The sequence below is a fragment of the Cyprinodon variegatus genome, unplaced genomic scaffold (assembly GCF_000732505.1).
Source record: "Cyprinodon variegatus isolate N-32 unplaced genomic scaffold, C_variegatus-1.0 Scaffold27, whole genome shotgun sequence".
In the NCBI taxonomy this organism is placed as follows: Eukaryota; Metazoa; Chordata; class Actinopteri; order Cyprinodontiformes; family Cyprinodontidae; genus Cyprinodon; species Cyprinodon variegatus.
In genome coordinates this window covers 1,097,720-1,118,675 of record NW_015150480.1, presented here as the reverse complement: position 1 = coordinate 1,118,675, position 20,956 = coordinate 1,097,720, and the positions used below count along the sequence as shown (strand labels likewise).

General features: G+C 37.7%; 1 protein-coding gene across 3 annotated transcripts in view; it reads left to right on the top strand.

Annotated features, from left to right (window-relative positions):
- col12a1 (collagen, type XII, alpha 1) overlaps positions 1–20,956 on the top strand; it is a 77,065-nt gene that overhangs the window by 14,520 nt on the left and 41,589 nt on the right. For all 3 annotated transcript variants that reach the window (XM_015396524.1, XM_015396540.1, XM_015396533.1), the window contains exons 14-26: positions 5,798–6,067; positions 7,145–7,411; positions 7,490–7,682; positions 7,796–7,920; positions 12,340–12,489; positions 12,574–12,693; positions 12,807–12,971; positions 13,055–13,198; positions 14,127–14,266; positions 16,181–16,310; positions 17,244–17,389; positions 17,843–17,972; positions 18,076–18,212. In XM_015396524.1, the coding sequence (XP_015252010.1) occupies positions 5,798–6,067; positions 7,145–7,411; positions 7,490–7,682; positions 7,796–7,920; positions 12,340–12,489; positions 12,574–12,693; positions 12,807–12,971; positions 13,055–13,198; positions 14,127–14,266; positions 16,181–16,310; positions 17,244–17,389; positions 17,843–17,972; positions 18,076–18,212 (2,117 nt within the window). The remainder of the gene's footprint in view (positions 1–5,797; positions 6,068–7,144; positions 7,412–7,489; positions 7,683–7,795; positions 7,921–12,339; positions 12,490–12,573; positions 12,694–12,806; positions 12,972–13,054; positions 13,199–14,126; positions 14,267–16,180; positions 16,311–17,243; positions 17,390–17,842; positions 17,973–18,075; positions 18,213–20,956) is intronic.

The following is a 20,956-nucleotide window of genomic DNA, read 5'->3' as shown; positions in this document are numbered from 1 at the left end:
ATTAACACAGATGTAGCAGCATGTCAAAATGTAAACATGATAAGGCAGCCACAACAAGCAAGCATGTCGTTGTTACTGCTGTTCAAAAAACACCTGTTATTTTCGAGGATAAAAAAAAAATCTACTTTGAGTCATGTTTGAGCTGATGCAGCTTGGGCTGTGTTTTACTCAACCAATTTTCATTCAGAAACTCGAAAGTGTTAGCTTTCAAATAATATATTACACATGTTATTGGGGTTTACAGTTCCTTATTAATTAAGGTACTGTAATTATAATCTATAATAATTATAAGTTATTTGCCTATCCATTTGGGTATGCAAAATAGGCGAGAATTTCCCAAAAGGAGGTGGTTGTTAAGCAAACAGAAAAACATTGTACATGGTTTTGAACACTATATTTTTATACATAACAAATTGAACCTTGAATCAGATGGGCTACAGCAGCAGAGGACCTTACTGAGTTTTACGCCTCTTAATTGAAAAGAATAAAATTAGCATAAGCTCCCCTTAACTGGCCAAAAACATAATTGCTTATTGTAATAAGTCCTATTTACATCCTGATTTAAGATTGTTTAAATACCATATGAAACTTGATTGTTGTTGCTACTGTAAATCTCTTCTGATGACTGTTTTAAGAAGGATAATTAACCACGTGACAAAGCTGATATAATCTCTAAGTGGACTATTGAACATGAGATTGAGTTAACTTGTCATTGGTGGTCTGTAGAGTCACAAACTGTCAATACAGCACAGCACATTTTAAATGAGATATTCCCTTTATTAATGTACAGCTGAATAAGCTGCACATGCTGCAAAAATAGATGTGTTGAAATTTTAGGACAGTAAAATGGGATCCCAGTCAGTGCCAGAAATTTTTATCTATTAGAATGGGTGGGAATGGTATGTACAAGTTCAAGCTTGCAGAATTGCATAGGTTAATTTCCTTGGCACCATTTTAAACATTTCAACACTTTTTCATTGGTATTGTCAGATTGTTTGTTTTTCCACCGTTGAGAGGATCCTGTGAAGTATAACCTGGGACAGACAGCTTTGGCTTAGAGACATCATCCATGTGGTTTATGTGCATGTTTAAGTGAACCAAGAGAAATAAAATAAGGCGCTAAGATGGCAAAACATTACTTTTCCAGGAGTCATTTTGAGTCGGTTGGTGGAAAATAGTCTGAGTTCAATGGAATCTTTGAATTCATCAAAAACTGCTCTATTAAGGAACAAAAGGGTACATAATGCCAATTCTGAGCTTCAAAAAAAGACAAATTCTGGTCTTTTGCAGCCTTGAAGACTTTGGTGCCATGTGCTTAAGTGTCATTTCTTTTTTCTTTGACTCTAAGTTTATGGTAGCAATTTGTGTCAAAGACAAAATTATGTCATCCCAATTACTGCAGGAAAAGGCATTTAGTTGTTTGTTCTAGGCTTTTCACATCTATTCATAAATACTAGTCAGACATAGCAATAAGATCACTGAAGGGTAAATCAGAACATATGGATTATTTCTATCAGTGCACATGTAAGTGTGTGTGTGTGGGGGGGGCTATATTCATCAGGAAGAAAACAACTAAGGTTGGCAACTCTGTGAAGATTAAATAATGGATACTTTTTGGAGAGGGACTGTCTTCCACCCTACGGACATTATGAAATAATCTTCATGTCTTTCTTTTCTTGCATTTCTGAATTCATTTTGTAAACATTTAGATCAAACCTGCATTACATCAGACACCTAATTTTGCTTCTTAAAACGGGAAAGTTCTATTCTTTAAGGGGCAGCTGGCAACCATGGAACAATTGTGATTCCTAGATGGCTTAGCATCAAAAACAGCATAAGAAAGTAACACCGTTTAATCCACTGGTTTTTGCCATGAGTCTTCTTTCTCCTTAGATAGAAAACTTTGAATCATTCTTTCTGTATGTCTGCTTCTGTCTCCTTGAACCCCAGTCGGCCTCGGCAGATGGCCACTCACACTGAGCCTGGTGAAGGTTTCTTCCTGTTAAAAGGGGGTTTTCCTTAGATAGAAAACTTTGAATCAATTTGGCTGTATGATCTTGTTGAATTGTAAAGTACCTTGAGATGATGTGTTGTGAATTGGCGCTATATAAATAAACTGAATTGAATCAATTTGACTGTATGATCTAATTTAATTATCTCTGTAAAGTGCCTGGAGATTAAATTTTTTTGTGAATTGGCGCTTAATAAATAAACTCAATTGAATTGAACTGACAATGCAGTCATGGGAATTTTTGTATGTTGGGTTGACGGTTGTCTGATTCAGCACCTGAGCTATTGCTGCCCAATCTAATTAAAAGGGTCATGTTGGTTTTGAGATACAGTAGTAGCCATTCAAAATGTCCCCACTTTCCTTGATAGGCCCTTGGCTGGTTCAATTCAATTCAGTTTATTTATATAGTGCCAATTCACAACACTTCATCTCAAGGCACTTTACAATTTAACCAGGTCATACAGTCAAACTGATTCAAAGTTTTTTATCTAAGGAAAACCAGTTGACTGCATCCACTCATTGACAGCTAAGAAATAATTTTCATCTTTTCTTGTATTTGTGAATTCTTTGTGATCTAGTCCCCTAAAATTCCTTTTTAAACATCAATCTTTGTACTAAATTATTCTTTTTGTCATGATTTGTGGACATTAAGATCTAAAGAGAAGCGTCATGTCCTGGTCAGACCCTGTAATTCAGTGAAATGGTGGAGTCAGAGTAAAAAAATATGCACACCAAGGAGAAGGAGGGGGTCACTCCAGTGGCTGGAAGTTGGAGGGAATTTTGCTGGGAGTTGCCGGGAAGTGGGCTGCCATTCGGCTGGTGTTTGGGAAGGGCCATTTTGAATGGCAGCTTCTGTACTCGGATGTTTGTGGGTTATATACGCTATCACAAAACATCAGTAGGAATAGTTTGAGAAGCACAACGACAAGTTTGGGTTTTCATTTTGACTAATAAAACCTCAATCCACCAAAGCCAAAGATTAATTAATGTTCTGGCTCCTGAGATCTCAGTGCCAAATAGTACAGCATACCATCAGAACTATAGAGGAGGCCAAGTCTTAGACAGTCAGGGCTGTTTTATAGCAAATAGGTGGCCAACATAATTTCAGCAGATGGTCCTGATGTTATTCTAGATTATCCTCAACACTGATGTTTTCTCAAAAGCCTGACTGAAATGTTCTTTGACTTCACAGATTAAACAATTTGTAAAGATGCTGAGAAAAAACTGCTGTAATCCTTTCCCTGTTATAATTATCGATGTACACAACCAAGCAACACGTACACTAAACATGTTTTCTTTGAACCAAACACACTTGAAAACCTGACGGATAACGAATGAATGTTCAGAGTTGACTGTAAACTTCGGAAGAGTCTGTGGACCATGTGCTTTGTTAAAGGGGGCTTTGCGTGATGGAGTGGCGGCTGCTCTTGAGTTTCTCTGTAAGTATAGACAAAAACTGAGCCACCGTCTGCAGAAGTCATTATCTTGTGATCTTTTCATGCTACAATTCACAACACTGCTGGAAAAGTCAGTCAGTTTCATCCGGCTTTCTCTGCTTGTGAAGATAAATCTTTGGTTCGGTCTTGAATCTGTTAGTAAGAGGTCTGTGCTTTTTCATAGCTCTCCAAAATCTGGAACTCTTCATTAGCCTCTGGCATTGGCCATCATTTTTGAATTATCTGCTGCTGTTAAGATGGGAATTGATCTGCTTTGTCATCAAAGAGATGATCACCATGGGGGTTCCAGTAGCAGTTAATAGATGCTCGTACGGAGTCTAAGGTGCCTGTATTGTGACTTCACAAACGGGAAACATTATAAACTTCTTTTATCGTTAATTAATTCTGCAGCTCATTCCTTATGTTGTGTTATTTATCTTGCCTTGTTTTATTGAGTTTGATGAATGAGGTTTGATTTGGACCACCATGCTTGAAGCTCTGCTGTGCATGTGATTATATTACCATAGCTGCGGGCGTTTTGGGCTCTAGGATCAGTATCCCTAAGGATGTGTGGGAGTCTATGTGCTGCAGCCCATCTTCCTGTGGTTAATCCATCACTTTATGCCAGCCAGACAGATCCACCTCAACATGAGTTTCCCTCTCAGCCAAGCATGTCGTGGCTGTCCATCATAAAATCCCCTCCTCTGCATTTCCTTGTGTTTCTGCTTTCACACTGGTCCCACAGGAAAAGTGAGCAAAAACAGCGGGGTTCGCACAACATCTGCAACTATAGAAAACACACTTTGTGGGACTCATTTCCTCTGTTTCAGTGGAAAATTCAACTTGTGCAGGGGGGAGATTCTGGGGGTTATATGATTTGCAATGAGTTTTGCAGAACTTTTTCCAGGAGGCATGCAGAAAATCAAGTTGCTCAAACGCATCCTGAGGGGTTAAAGTGGAGACAGATTAGTGGTGGTGGTTTATTGCTGAGACTGCTCCTCCTGTCTAGCTTGTGTTTTGTTCACTTCTTCAAATAACAAGATGTCTATATAAGAAACCAGTCCCTGCTTGATAAAGAAATCATTCTTAAAGGGATAGTTCCCTTTGATAGATTTTGAACGGGGGCCCTGTTAAGATTTTTTAAGCTATAAGAGGGATAGTGTGGATTTTCGAAGTGAAGTTCTGTAAAATTATTATAATTATTTAAGAGTTAACTGTAGCTCATCACTTATAGTAAACCTCACGAATTTGGATTTTGCCAATGCACTGCAGAGTTTCTTCATTTTGGTTCATTTGTACACCTTGTTATGGTTGGGGAATGATCCTCATGGGTCTAGAATCAGTTTATCAAGATTCAGCTGCTGCCAAATTAAATTTAGCATGGTAGTATAATCTTACACATACCTTTCAAACACTAAGAATTGATTTTCTCTTTAATGTGATATGGTAAGATGACGAACAATGTTCTATCAGTCCAAGACATAAAGATTTGGCCAGAGAGACAAATAACCAGTCAGAAAATCGGGACATCTGATAATGTTTGCTGAACAGAGACTTCAGGACACTGGTGTGCTGTGTTGAACCCCAGTTGGCCTCGGCAGATGGCCGCTCACACTGAGTCTCGTTCTGCTGGAGGTGTCTTCCTGTTCAAAGGAGGTTCTTCCTCTCCACTGTCGCTACAAGCGTGCTTGTTTGAGGGATTGCCTTCAAGTCAATGAGTCATTGCAATCAGCTGCTTTTCCTTAGACAGAAAACTGATTGTTTCATCTGGTTGAATAGTCTCTGTTCAGAGCCTTAAGATGATGTGTTGTGAATTGGTGCTATATAAATAAACTGAATTGAAATGAATTAAATAGGGTTTGAGGATCTGAGTTTGACACAAAAACATCACTGGTCTAGAGACTTGTTTGGGGCATTTCTGGTCCCCTTTTCTGAAGAAAAAACAAAACAAAATTGTAAAGCAATTCTTGTAAAAATCCTAAATTTCTTTCCAAAAACCAGTTTGCTTGGGTACTTCTAAAACATGGATTAGATAAAGCGTTGCTTGAAAAAAGTAAGAGTTAAGTTCAAAGTCCAGCTCTCATGCTAGCAGCCAGCATGGTAACTTCTGGACCAACTAATCTGGATAAGCTGCTAAAATAAGCCTGACTCTAAAATCCCCAATCATCCATTTTAAAGATTTTTGAACCCTTTTACAAACATCAGCTGCTGTAAACCAATGTTTCTTTTTTCAGTTTAACCAATTTAATTTAGATTTTTCCAAAGAAGTACTCCTGGAGCTTCTACTATTTTGTTTCAAAAACATATATATGTAATTTCTTACCTTTACTTGTTATCAATCTCTCCACAGAACTCGGATCACCCAGAGATTTAGTCACTAGAGATGTCACTGACACCAGTTTTGCAGTCTCTTGGGCTGCTGCCCCGGGAAATGTTCGGCAGTACCGGGTTATTTGGAAATCCCTGTTCAGTGACGAGACGGGAGAAAAGAGAACCAATGGGGGCACCACAGCTACCATCCTGGACGGTCTAACCCCAGAGACCCGCTATGAGGTGTCTGTAATCGCTGTCTATGGTCATGGAGAGGGCCAACCACTGGTTGGAGAAGAAACGACTGATAGTAAGTTTTTCTTGTCATGGTTGATCTTAGCTTTTCTCTTTAGATGTCTCCTTCCTACCAAGTCTGTAAACCTTCACATCTCATGTTAGGCTTTCTAGTTTTTTTGGGGTTTCCTGTTGAAAAATAAACATTTTTTGTTTATGTAATTCAATGTTATAACTTCATGAGGTGCTTGTAAAAACTGCATGCATTTTTATGTTTAAATGTAGAGTTGATTTAAAGTCTAGGACACCTGGGCACAGGTTTCGTGAGACATTCAGAACCAAAGGACACTTTCCTTTTATTCTTGTTAGACTATAATCATGCTTGAATGGGAAAAGCACAGTAGATGGAAACTTGTTCCAGTTGGGAGGAATTTTTCCACCAGTTAGTAAAATGGAATGTGTGTGTTTCTTTTTTACTGATCATCTTTAAAGGCGGTATTCGCCAAAAGCAACGGTGAGGCAGCACTGTTGACCTGAACAGTCAATTTCTTGAATTTGCACCTCCATCTGCTGATTTATTTTCTCGAGCCTTTACATAAATCTTAGGTCTCTTCGGGCTGAGCAACACATGGCAAACTTGGATTTGCAGCTTTTTTTCCATTAATAAAAATCCTCCCACTGAAATAAAACATTCTGAATATTTTCCTCAGCTTGTTTTCAAACCTCTGACCATTTAAACTAGTTTTTTTCACACTGGAAAAATATGAACTTCAAACACAAAATCCAAGCCTGCTTACAAAGCTATCACTTAAACCTGGTCATTAAAATGTGGCTTTGTTTAATGTATGAAAAAAAAGTATACTTAGTTGAAATAATAGTCTAATAATAGTCATAGTCTGAAAGATCTCAGTCTGTATATATTTGGACACATGTGAAAATTGACTTTATGTTATTCAGTTATGCATAGTTGGTTCACAACAGGAAAGCCATGCTGCTTTATTTCCAAATGTATCTTGTGAACAAGATGGTTTTAAGTTCACGTTTTGCCCTTAGTGCTCTATGGAAAAAACTCCAAATTACTTTTTCCTAAGACTAATAATTCACCATGTATCATTTTTGCCCTTTCATCAATGCTTTATTTCCTTACTTGCAGTCTCAGCCGCTGGCAAAACACTTACTGTTTCGGACGAGACAGAAAAGACCATGAAAGTGACATGGCAGCCCGCACCCGGAAATGTGGTCAACTACCGCATTACCTACAGACCACAGCAAGGTGGGCGCCAGCTAGCAGCCAAAGTCCCTGGGGGCACCACCTCCACTGTTCTGAGACGCCTTACCCCTCAAACAACCTATGACCTCACAGTTGTCCCAATCTATAGTTTTGGAGAAGGAAAGACAAGGGAAGGAGAAGGAAGAACATGTATGTTACAATTTTTTGCTTTATTTTATTGAGTTGATCTACATGTTTGCACCCATTAATTTCTCCTCCTCTATCTAGTGTCACCTTACAAAGGTCCAAGGAATCTCCAGACTTCTGAGCCAACAAAGACAAGTTTCAGAGTGACTTGGGACCCGGCTCCCGGTGAGGTTAAGGGCTACAAAGTCACGTTTCATCCTGCGGAGGATGATATTGACCTGAGAGAACTTTTGGTTGGTCCCTTTGACAATACCGTTGTGCTGGAGGAGCTCAGGTGTGCATCTAACTTCTCCATATGGAGATTTTCAACTAATTTGAAATACTATACATATTTTTACACCATATTCCTTTATGTTGTAATTAGATTTTTTGTGCTTTGGTTCACAGAGCTGGAACTAAATACACAGTGAGTGTGTTTGGTATGTTTGATGGAGGAGAGAGTATGCCACTAGCTGGAGAAGAGAACACAACTTACTCTGATGCACCTGATCCTCCAACATTTGATGGACCAAGTAAAGTTGCTTAAGAATATTTAAAAATACAAGATATAATTTGAATTATTTTGTTGTGTCATCCAAAAGATTGGATGTTAAAACTATAATATAAGCAATTGAAATTTGCCCAGGGGTATAATTAGTAAGTGGCACCTTGTAAAATATTTTTTGCCTGTCTTGCTTTTACATTTTTTTTTCTTATCACAACCATTAGATTTTTTTGTTTTGCTTTTTATTTCATGTGATGGATCAACAACAAGTAGTGCATAATTGTGAAGTACCTTAGAAAGTGAAGACAGGGTTTTAAAGTTTTTTAGAAATCATGTCTACCCTTTCTATGTCCCTGTAATCAGGGGATCCTTTAGATAACTAGGGCTCTGGTCGACTCTTTGTTGACTCTATGTTGGCTCTGCAGGGCGAGTCTGGGGCCACTCACACCTGCTATTGAGCATATTCTCCTTCTGAAGAAGCCTTGTAAACCTATTATGCAAATGAATATGCATGCATGAATTCCACCGGCATTTAGTTCCAGGTGTCCACGAATACACACTCATACTAAATACTAAGCTGCAGCTACAGATATATACAGCTTTAAACAATACTGTGTAAATAGCATGAGTTTTGATTTATATATACCGGTATAAGGGTTCTATGGGATACTCGCTCTTCCTGTATCTAGTTTTTGTTTGTTCTTTTTTTGTTCTCTGTTTTCTTTTTCTCTCATTTGATGCAGGTGTAGAAGCCGACTTCAAGGATATGCTGCATATTTTGTGTTTTTTCTCATTTTTTCTTTCTCTTTTCTCTTGATTTTTTATTCCCCTCTCCATTTTGTTAACTCGTTTCCCATGATCTAATTCCCTAAACTATATCTAAGCTTCACATATAATTACCAAGCTGGACCATATGGCAGCAACTCTAATGGTCTACTCGTGAAAGCAAATTTGTTGGGCTACCATCTGTTTCCGCGACCTAAATTCCCAGAGTTATGTTTGCAAAACAGGACACAGAAAACAAAAAAAACAAAACAAAAAAAACCAAATCAATATAAATAAAAGATTAAAGGAGCCAATGTATTTGGTATTTACTCTTTTGCTGTAAGACCAATAAATTAGTAATTAAGACCAAGGCAAACAACAGACAAGTCAAGAGTAAAGTTGTAGACAATTAAAAAGTAAAAATGATCTTCCAAGCTTTAATGACCTCTTAATGAACCGCATGGAACATTTTTAAATCTAAAAAAGAAACGGCCAAACTTCTTAAACTGACCATTCAGATTAGAAACATCTAGGAAAGGTGAAACTGCCATACAAAATGCTGATTCATTTGTAGTTTCTCTCAAATCATTGCAAACATGTAGAAAATGTGCTCTGATTGGGAGGAATTGGAGGAAAGCTGGCCTGAGAAAGAAAACCTAGACACTAAAAAGGTAAAATTATGGCCGTACAGGTTTTTTATTTTATTTTATTTTTTTTAAGGAGGACAGAGAGGATGACAAGAGTTTACAGAAAAAATTGATAGAGAAAAATCTGGCAAAAAAGCCTCTAAGGCTGCAAAAGCTTTCAGGCTGGAGCTGAAGTTCATGTTTCAGAAGGATTACCTTAAACACAAATCCAATGGAATGATTTAAATTAATTCTATATGTTAGAAAAGCCGATTGAAATTTCAAAACTGGCTCCAATTAAGAGTTTTTTGGAAGACTTAAAATGTATATCCAGTTGATTCAATTTAGAGCAAAATTCCTTAGACTAATGGAGAAAAATCTAAATCTAGTTAAGCAAAGGTGATAAATACTCTAAAAGACTTGCAGCTGTAATAGCAGAGAAACTTCATTGTATGCATTTGCCTCCCTAAATAGCCAAATTCATCCCACTCCTTAAATCTTTTGGAAAAAATACATCACACCTTTTTCTCATTCCACTTTACAATCATGGACTACTTTTTTGGAGATGGATCGCATCAAACCCCAATGAAATACAAAGAGATTTATGGTTGTGATATGAGAAAACGTGAAACAGTTCAAGTTGCTTAGAAATCTTTGCAAGGGATTGTGTCTGTCATCGTATAAGGTATTCTCTTCACTGTTTGGTTTTTTTGCAGCAAGAGTCAAACACTGGACGCTATAAAGTTTTTCTTAGATACGCACCCTGCAAACACACGTCCTGTAAAAGACAAAGAGGTTCTCTTAATACCATTCTTAATACCTCATGCTACACAGATGTAATGGCAGACTCATTAGTCTGGACTTTTTCTTTTGTTTACATCACTTTGGTGCCTTTAGTTCTTACTAGCCCAAGTACAGGCTGTGCAATACGAGCCATGCACATATAACCTGGCTGAAGACATAAAAGATTTTACAGCTTAGTGAGTCAGAGTGGCACACAGTAAGTGTGAGAGGAAGAAAAATGTTGTGGTTTGCTGAAGAGAACTCTAAAGGTCAGTTGGACTTCTTGTTCCTTTTAAGGAGATATGCAGATTCAGAAAAAGTTCACTGCAGAGGCAAACAGAATGTAGATGTGACAGAAGCTTATCTTTAACTTTCGTAATATTAAGTATGTTCCAATGTTTTCGGTATTTGTAAAATACTTAGGGGTTCATCTTTTTTGTTATAGTCCAACCCCAAAATAGTTTAAACATGGCGACAATCTGCTTGTGTATCCATTGACAATTATGAGCAGAGAGGAACATTTTCATAAGGATATACACTGGCCATTTGTTAATTCACAAAGATGTGAGTATGGACTCGTGTTCTAGCCAAGTATGTTTTTGAGAAGAACCCAGGAAAGTGTGGACTCGGGGAGAACGGGAGCACGCAGCATAAATATGGCTCAATTGGAACAGAATTGTACTTGTGATGGCACCACACGCTCGACTCATCTCCATTCCATCTAATATTAATAGTCTCTAGATAATAATACATTGTTATCTTTTTCATTAATAATAATGAACACAGTCAGATAAACACAAATCAAATTAACATTTTGCCAAATAAAAAAAAAAATCGCCATCCAAGCCTACAGTACTTGAGACACAGCTATGCCGAGAGAGGGCTGCTGCAGACGGTGCAAAATTAGCCCTGGCTGCCGTTACCCTCAGAAGTTCGCTGGTTGCCGCGGTCCTCTCAACACTGGAACCTTTTTTAAATTATGGACTAAAACATTAAATGGGCAGTATAGGGAAGTTTAAAACTATAATGTTCTCACCTCAATTGATCTTAAAAGTAGTTTTATTGAACAACGACAACAGAAAAGAGAACTTTTAACTTAATACTCTGAGCTCTGTGAGCGCACCCCTCGAAGCTGCTGCCACAGTGCATGGTGGGACAGCCAACAAATCTTGAGAACTGACAAGTCTGCTTTGATGCATCGGTAAAGAGAGAGGGCGAGAACAACATTCGGGGACTTTGCCCGTTCTCGGTCTTGTGTTCTTGTGAATTGGAACAGAACTAGGGCTGAGGCTGATGCCGTTTCACGAGTACACAAGCACATGAGAACGCACAAGTACACATATTGAGAAACGGCCACTGTCTTCATCTATGTAGTCTAACTCCATTAGATATTCTCATATTAGGAGACTGTAATATACTATTCTATAAAGGAGGATATGCACAAATAAAATATGTTAAATATGCTAAATAAAACTAAATTGAAATAGCTATAATATTAGCAAGGAAAAAAAATTATCCCTGTTTGTTTGTTGTATCAGTTTTGATCACAATAGCATAAGAAATTTGTATAATTTTCTTGTTTTCTATAACGTGTCAGAATTTCAGAAATATTCTGTTTTCAAACCTGTTTTGCATCTTTACAGGTAGCAGATGCTTGTGTTTTTTTGAAAACCAGTCTGTAAATCAAATGCATATGTAACCTGCTTTCAGTTGCAGCAAGTGGCAGTTAGTGCAACATCTGACTATTACCGAAGCACATCTGCATTCTTCTTTTGGCACAGACGATCAGATACCTTTGTTGTCATCATACAGGTGTTAAAAGCAGGATGTAAATATTACGGTGCTTCTCTGGAGGAGCACATTACTCTGTCCTTTGGAGGCCTTTGATATGTCAGGGGCCATTAACAACATAATCTTCCTGTGGGACTTACTCATGGATGTCCAAAAGCACAACTGTGAAAAATATTTCCCTAACAACATGCTGCTGGAATGATGATAATTATACCACCTGGAACATCTGGCATAAACTACTGGAAAAAACGATGAAAAAGTCCCTCCGAATGTTTTCTAAATGATGTTTTCATTTTCATTTGTTGAAATGCTTAGGTTAAATTTCCCCTCTTTTATCCTTTCATTCCTTCTTTATGGCCTATATTTTCTCCACTGCCTCTCTCATTATCAAATTCCATCACAGACATCATTTTTATTATGGTTCACTGCTTTATTGCACCTTATTTTAATTTTTCTATCATTGTTTTCTTACAAAACGTCAGACAAAATGTGTAAGACCACTGCACAGGCTGACATTGTGCTGCTGGTGGACGGCTCCTGGAGTATTGGACGGCTTAACTTCAAGACCATTCGAGCCTTCATTGCTCGCATGGTGGGAGTCTTTGACATTGGTCCTGATCGGGTTCAGATTGGTGGGTTGCTCAAAAACTTTATTTCAAGTTCAACATGTTATGAGACCTATTAGTCTAACACAGGTTTTTTTGTTATATCCTAAGGTCTTGCACAGTATAGTGGGGACCCAAAGACTGAATGGCACCTGAATGCTTATCAGACACGGGACTCGCTCCTGGAGGCTGTGAATAAACTTCCTTACAAAGGAGGAAACACCATGACCGGTACTTCAGGCCTTGTCACTTCTAAAGATATACATCAATCCAACCAAATGTGAAGGGATTTACCGAAAGCAGTGTCAATTTGTGGTCAAAGCATTGCCATATTTTGTCTGCAGGTATGGCTCTTAACTATATCCTCCAGAACAATTTTAAGGAAAGCGTTGGGATGCGACCTAGTGCCCGTAAGATTGGTGTGTTGGTTACCGATGGAAAATCCCAGGACGATGTCATCGTTCACTCACAGAGCCTGCGTGAGCAGGGCATTGAACTATATGCCATTGGTAAGTGAGCCTGATCTCCGTCAGCCTTTACAAACACAACTGAGAGGAACACATACTAATTAGCATTGACTTATAATTTTTAGGTGTGAAGAACGCAGATGAGAATGAGTTGCGATCCATCGCTTCCGATCCAGATGAAATTCACATGTACAACGTGGCGGATTTCTCCTTCCTTCTGGACATTGTGGATACTCTTAGTGATAACCTCTGTAACAGTGTGAAGGGGGGTACGTATGACTTTTGATCAAAGTTCAGCACCATGCGTGTATTACTCTGCATATGGCAGGCCCGGAGCATAATGCTGCAACCCACACTTTTTACTCTTCAGATGGATTTGAGAAGCTGGTTTTCCTTCCACTTTACAATTATCCATTACTTTCAGTTAGTCTATCAAAACCAACCAAGTGAAATATACTGGTTTGTGGTTCAAAAGGTGTTAATACTTTTGAATGTGAAAGAATATTTTTTTTCAGGATAACAATAATTTAAATTTATTGATCTCAAATTGGAGAAATTAACCTCTGCATTTAACCCATCCCCTTGGGGAGCAGTGGGCTGCCATTGTGCGGCACCTGTGGAGCAGTGTGGGGTTAAGGCTCTTGCTTAGAAATCCTGAGTGACAGTCTGTGGGAGTGGGGCTTAAACTCAGAACCTCAGGATTCCAAGCTCTAGGCCCTAACCACTTAGCTGCCACTCCCCCTAGTAAAACAAAGGAAGCAACATAAGTATCATGGCTTTAAGCCATCTGCTTTTTAACTAAACAATAATGTTCTATAAAAATGGGATGTATTGCATCCTAGACAATGTTAGTTAGATGTCTTGTTTTTTTCTAAAAACTGGATACCAAGCTTCTAAAATGACTGCAGATATAACTTCTATCTCTATATATTTTTTATCTGTATGGACATTTTCCTGCCTCCTGCTCTGGAAAAGGAACGTTTTTACTCATTAATCAAATGAGAGGGAAAAATGGAAAATCTGAGCTACCAAGTCCTTTGCTGTTTGTAAAATTGTGATGCGATTTGCAACCAAAGAAGTAAACCTTTTTAACTCCAAGAAATTATTTTTAAAAGCAAAGGCTACACAGGAATGCTTGTAATTGAGATTCATTATGGTGCTCTATGATTACTAGTGCAGCATTTTTTATCTAAACAGGAGGAGCTCCAGATTCACCAACTGATCTGGTGACATCAGAGGTAACTCACCAGTCCTTCAGAGCCAGCTGGACTGCTCCACAAGGCCCAGTGGAAAGATACCGAGTGGAATACATGACTGTGTCAGGAGTCCGCCAACAGGTATACCATATTTCATATCCTGTCATTTCTGAAATTCTCATATCTGCCAATAATTCTGTTCTTACTTGAACTGCAGTGAGCTTCAGGGTACTGACTGGATGTTGGCTTAAAGCTGTTCTGACAAACAGCTTCCGATACTAGTGGGAAGCTCCACTCAAGCAGCCTCCTGTTTGTGTTGGACTCTGTGTCAGTGTCTAATTACATTACAGTCTGCTATGAGGCAGGGAAACACAAACACACAGCTCTGAGTGTAGAGGATTAGAAAGCAAATAATGACTCCATGACTGATAGCTTTATTGACCAGTAGAGGCTTGCCACCACCATGGATGTGTTATTGGCAACTGAATCTAATTACAATGCAGGTGTTGTTTGCTTTCGTTCAGTTCTCAAGGTTTTGTTTGATGCTGGACCTTAAGTTGGGTCTTTGGTTATATTTAGGGATTCGGAAATGGGAAATCCAAGCTTGGATGGATTCATGGAGACAACTTCAAAGAGAGCTTTCTGGTTTTCACTGTAATGCACTGCAAAAATATAAATCTAAATGAGTAATTTTATCTTAAAATATGTGCATTAGTTCTTGAATTGAGGAGGTAAGTGAGACACTTTGCCAATGGAACAAGCCAATTTACATTTAAAACAAGAGCAAAAAAATTACATTGTCCTATTTCAAGTGTGTTTTATCTAATGATCTTACTTGAAGAGTAAAAATACTCATTCCATTGGCAAATCATCTTTTTTACCTACTCAAATTAAGCGTAAATACACTTAATTTAAGAAATTTTGACTTATCGTTTTTGCAGTGTGTTGATTCACAAGACCGTTTTATTCTCTAAAATATGAAATATGGAAAAGGATATAATTTATTAAGGCAATGATCCAAGCCACCCACAGCATTTGTGTGTAGATGCTATGTGAATGTGTTTCTAAGCAACATGAACTACAAACAGTTGTTTCTGTAGGAATGAGCTAAAACTCCAGCAAGTAATACTGAGTAGCTTGTGGAAGGATGGTCTATTTGGTCCCAATGTTTAAAAGGAAATTCTATACTGGAAACAAAATCGAAATTTAGATAAGTAATTTTTTCTTAAAATACGAACATTTGTTCTTGAATTGAGGAGGCAAAAGAGGTATTTTGCCAATTGAACAAGACAATTTACTCTTAAAATAAGAAAACACAATTGCATTGTCCTTTTTTAAGTGCATATTATCTGATTATCTTATTTTAAAAGTAAAAATACTCATTCCATAAGATTCCAATCTCATTACCTACTCAAATTAAGGGTAAATACACTTAATTTAAGAAATGTTTACTTATTTCTAGTTCGTTTTTCCAATGTACCAAATGCAAAAGAAACAAGACCAAATTCTGACTTTTAGCAAAGTTATCTACTTTTAGTAATCTGGCATTTATTAACCAGAGAGGATTTGGATATTTATTACTAACCAGAAACAGGAAGATTGTTTTTTGAAACAATGTCACACAAGACTATATTTTTTTGTTTTGTTATACACACACTGGAAAAAATCGAAGTCTAGATAAGTAATTTTTTCTTAATACAAGTGCATTTTTTCTTAAACTGAATAAGAGATACTTTGCCAATGGAGGAAGACAATTCACATAAAAAATTAGAAAAAAACAATTACATTGTCTTATTTCAAGTACATACTATATAATTATCTTATTTTATGACTAAAAAATCTCATTCCATTGTCAAATTATTTTATTTACCTATTTAATTTATGATGAAATACACTTGATTTAAGAAATGTTGACTTATTTCTAGATTGTTTTTGCAGTACAGTATATAAACACAGGGTTCTGACTGCAACTGCACTTAAAGTATTAACTCTACTCCTGTCATTGTGCAAAAAAAAGTGAACTCTTACAGGTCTAACCCTGCACTTTTTTATTAGGTGTCTGTTGATGGTAGTACAACCACAGTGGTTCTCCAAGGACTCACCCCTCTAACAAAGTACCTGGTCAACGTCTACTCGGTTGTGGGAGAAGACATCAGCGAACCACTAAAAGGAACAGAAACCACCTGTAAGTCTCCTTCTCTGTATACTAAATTCACCCGCTAATAGCTCCAGTGACATTGAATAATATAAATGTGGATAAAAGGCTAAAGATTTATGTAAAAATGAAAAAAATTTTACAATCGATCAGAATTTGTGAAAGATAAGCTTAGAAATAAAGCTCAGAGTACAGCAGTGTAGCTCAAGTTGGCTCAAAGTTTTGATTTTATGCATTCAGGAACTGTGCGGTCTCCAGTAATAAAATGTTCAAAGCTCGCATTTATATCTTGGTCTATAAAAAAACGAAAGCTGTAATAAATCTTAATTAGATGGAAGTTTAGAGAAGATTTACATGAGAGTATTTACAGGCTTACCTTCACTTTCCAGAGACTTTCTGCCCCTGTTTATTCTGGGGTGGTATTTGCTCTTTTACTGCTGCTTTGTAGAATGAGAGACATTTAAGAGTATATTTACATGTTAAAAAACATTAAACGTTTTGTGCATGCAGGGTTTTTGGCTCAGACATATTAGATCCAATCCTATGCCTAAGTCTAGTCTGAGCAGAGATTAGTAGAGTATCTAAAAGCACTTCTTGAACATTTTTATACTGAGATTAAAATAAAAAGTATTCAAGCAAGAAATCAAGAGTAAATAGTATTTAGCAAAAAGCTTCTAAGTACTGATTAATAATTGGACCAACATCACTATGTTGGATCAGCTTTTCAAAGACTAAGATGCATAAAAAATAAAAGAAAATTATTTTTCACAAAATAGTAAATTCACAGAGAAATACTTTTTCAAATCCATTTTTTCTACATAAAACTCATTACCTTTCTACTGTCTATACGTATTTTTTTTAATGTAACTGAGTAAATGTAACCAGTAACTAATTACCTCTAATTCTGAGTGGATGCTGAAAGAAAGCAGCTCAGGTGTTTCTCTTTCTTTGTCTTTCACACAGTGCCTCTGAGTGCTGTGCGCAGTATGACCATTTACGATGAACAGACAACTACCATGCGGGTCAGGTGGGAGGAGGTGCAGGGCGCCACCGGGTACATGCTGCTCTATAGCGCCATCAACGCCACTCAGCCAACCATTGAACAGGAGGTAACGCTGATTTTACACTAAGAAAAAAGCCTGTCCATACAAGGGAGGACAAGCATTTATAATCAATTTTCATCAAACAAGGCATTTTAAATGGCAACAAAACATATTCATTTGAATAACACATGTTTTATATGATAAACTTCTTTTCTTTGGACATAAATTCAGTTTCCTTGAGTTAATTCACTTTGTACAAATCCGTCATTTCTCATTGATTAGCTGACAAGCTAGACATTGTAAGTCTCATAAAGGGTGGATTAACTATGAGCTCACTCTGCAAAGGGAACGTCAGGGTTTGCTCATGAAGTGTCAAACCCGGTGGGTTAAAACCAGATCTAACAGATGTCCTCAAAGCTAAAGATTTTACTCACTGACCTTATGCACATCTGCATCTCTTAGAGGCAATCATTTCCTCTCTGACCTCTTTGTTATTTGTTTGGTTTGGTTGCCTTGTAGCTGAGAGCTGGAGCAGGTACAACAGACATCCAGCTGGTGAGGCTCATTCCAAACACGGCCTACACGCTCTCTCTGTTTGCCCTCTATGGAGAAGCAGCCAGCGAACCACTGACCCAGCAGGGTGTCACCTGTATGCTGCTTTCTTGCATTATAATTTTGTTACTTTGTCAGATTTCACTAGTTTTATGTATAAATAGGGTTGAAACTCATCCTGCCTTTGGTTTCTTGTTCAGTGCCCATGCCACCAGCAGGTGAACTGAGAGTACGTGATGTTACCCATAGCACCATGGTGCTGTACTGGGACGCTGCTCCTGGAGCTGTTCGGAAATACAAAGTCATCTACCAGGCTGAAGATGGAGATCCTAAAGAAGTGAGTTTTTCCTTGATTTTTATCAAACTTCACAAAACAAACCTGTCGCCAGACTTTCTACCCGAGTGCTGTGTGTCAATTCCTTTCATGCAGGGAAACATTTAAGCCATTTGTTATGTATGTGGTCTAGGGCGGAAACAGTCAGATAATTCATGACTAATTGATTATTGACATAATTGTCAACTAATTTAGTAATCGATTAGTCCTTAACTGGAGTATAAAGACTGTAAAATATGCCTTTAACTGGCAGAGCAACCCAATTAGAGCAGTAATTATATCAAAATCGTGAAAAAATATATAAACATTTTGCATTTAAAGTCATAGGGAAGTCATATTTAATTTCAAATAATTCTGGCTTAAACATGTATATAAATGTACTCTTTATCAGATGATATTGTCCCAAAAGTTAGAAAATTTCTGTTTAAAAAAAAAAAAACCTGTCTTAAAATCTGTGTTTTTGTTTTGTTATTTTATGCAGGCCGGTTAGTTGTACGTCAGGCTGAACACCTTAAATTCGGCCAATCATATATCAACGGTCACCTGTCAATCAAATGTTTTCGGTCATAGCATCTTGATTCATGTCGCAACTAATATAAGCAACGCTTGAAATAAGAATAATTTCCTTTCCCATTGAGTTCCGTCCCAGTGTTCACGGGGATGGACGTCTGTGTCTTCGGCAGCGTAGAACTAACAGAACTGGCAGCGTTGCGAGGCAAGGGCTCAAACATGTACGGCTGTAAGCCTTCTACACCAAACCAAGCTTCTGCCGCCCTGGCGTCCTCTTCCACAACATCTTCGTCCCGCTTTCCTCCCCTAAATAAAAAATGTATAACGGAGGAGACTCATCAACGACCTCCGACACAAAACTCTCCTCCTCTTGCATGTTTCCGCTGTCCATGGCGTTCCTTGACAGTGTCGTTTCTAAGTCACCGATTTAGTGCTACTTGGTCTCAATGGAATTTCCCATTGGGAACCTACTAGCACTAAGTTGCTAACTGGTTAGCAAGATGCTTCTGACAAACCAGCCACAATCAAACTTGCTTGTGAACCTTCCGCCACAACAACCCCGCCCCCTTGATAATCGACCAATCACATTCACTTTATTCACTCGTGTAAAGTCGTGCACCACGTGGGAGAATTTGGAAATGCAACGGTTGGAACAACGACTTCCCTACAACTTTCGTCCTCCACTATACCTTAAGATAAAAAGAACGTTTTCGTGTGTCAATATGCTCCATCCAGAACTCTGTGGAGCAAGTGGAGAAGTTTTAGTTTCACCTGGTTTAATTTCGTAAAAAATATTTTTTAAGGAATCTTTGGCTATCGGATTACTAATTGATTAATTGAAAAAATTATTGACACATTGATTGAGTTAAAGCCACAAGAGTATTGTTCAGGCTGCAAAGTGATCTTTGTCAATAAGTTAGATTTTACGTATACTCTTAAAGAAATTAGGGATGCAATCGACAAATCTAGTCATAGGTTGCTTGGTTTGTGATCATCACTCCACACAAGACTGAGAGGAGTTTTGTTTTTTTAATAACATTTAGCTTTCCGTAGTTACTCTAAGCAGAAAAGTTTGACTAATAAAAACTTAAAGGTTAAAAAAAGGTGCTTACATAAAGTGTTTTTGACATTTTGGATATTTAAGTTGTTTCGGTGGAAAATCTGCTTTTTTCTTTACACCCACTGGGTTTGCTAATAGTGTCAACCTGCAGCACCAATTAATGTAAACAAGATTAAGATGCAGAAGATATCAACTGCAGGTAAAATAATAACTGTTTGCCTTTTCTAAAAGTTTCTAACAATTTCTCTTTAAATGCAAAGGAGGCACTTTGTCATCATATGTTCAAAGATCGGGGGAAATGAAATTAAACAGTTAAACAGTTGTTTTCAAACCTGTCCCTTGGTGAGCAATCGGTGCATCCTTAGAGGAAATAACGTGTTTACATTTCCTGCCCTTCTTCACTCCTGTGTCAACAGAATCCTACAAGCAAGATGTTTTACCAGTGCTTTACTGCTCCTGCATTACTTGTTTGTCTGCTAGACCCATTTGGCTCAAAAGTGATGAATTTATATAGATAGTTTTGTGGTGATACTTTATTATTCTGACTGTAATGGAGTCTGCAGATGGTTGGTCGGACATTTGGGAATGTTCTGTTATCCAGCAAAAGGAGCTTGAAAATATCAGAATTTGATTTTGGAGGAATTAACATGTGGTTAATGTGGACAAATAGTTTATAGCTACTTGTCTCCTTTAGGGAGTTTTCGGACAGGAGCAGCAAAAAACGTTGGTCTGCATTTTGCTTCATCCACAACCATAAATCAGATAGAGGCAGTTCTCCAAACTGCAGTGAAAGAAGCACACATGTAAAGTAGCTTGAAGGACTGAGGATTTGTTTGATAGAAGCCAGTAACGGTGTGCCACTCACAAAACAAATTGCAGGACAAATTATCCCCTGGTGAAACCTTCAGCATTCCTTTTAGATTCTTGAGAGACCATCCCTGTGTCAGTTTAGGCAAACATATAAGCAGGTTGTAGGTACGAGTCCATGTCCTCTTTGCAATGTTTTTATAAAAGGTACTTTATAGATGAAATTATTTTTTAAAATGTCCTATCTTTTTCAATTGTTTTCTAACACCTGAAATATTTCTCCTTCAATTTATGCACTGCAAAAATGATCTATGATCCTATGGTAAGTCTTTTTCCATTGGCAATACGAGATAAAATACACTTATTTTAA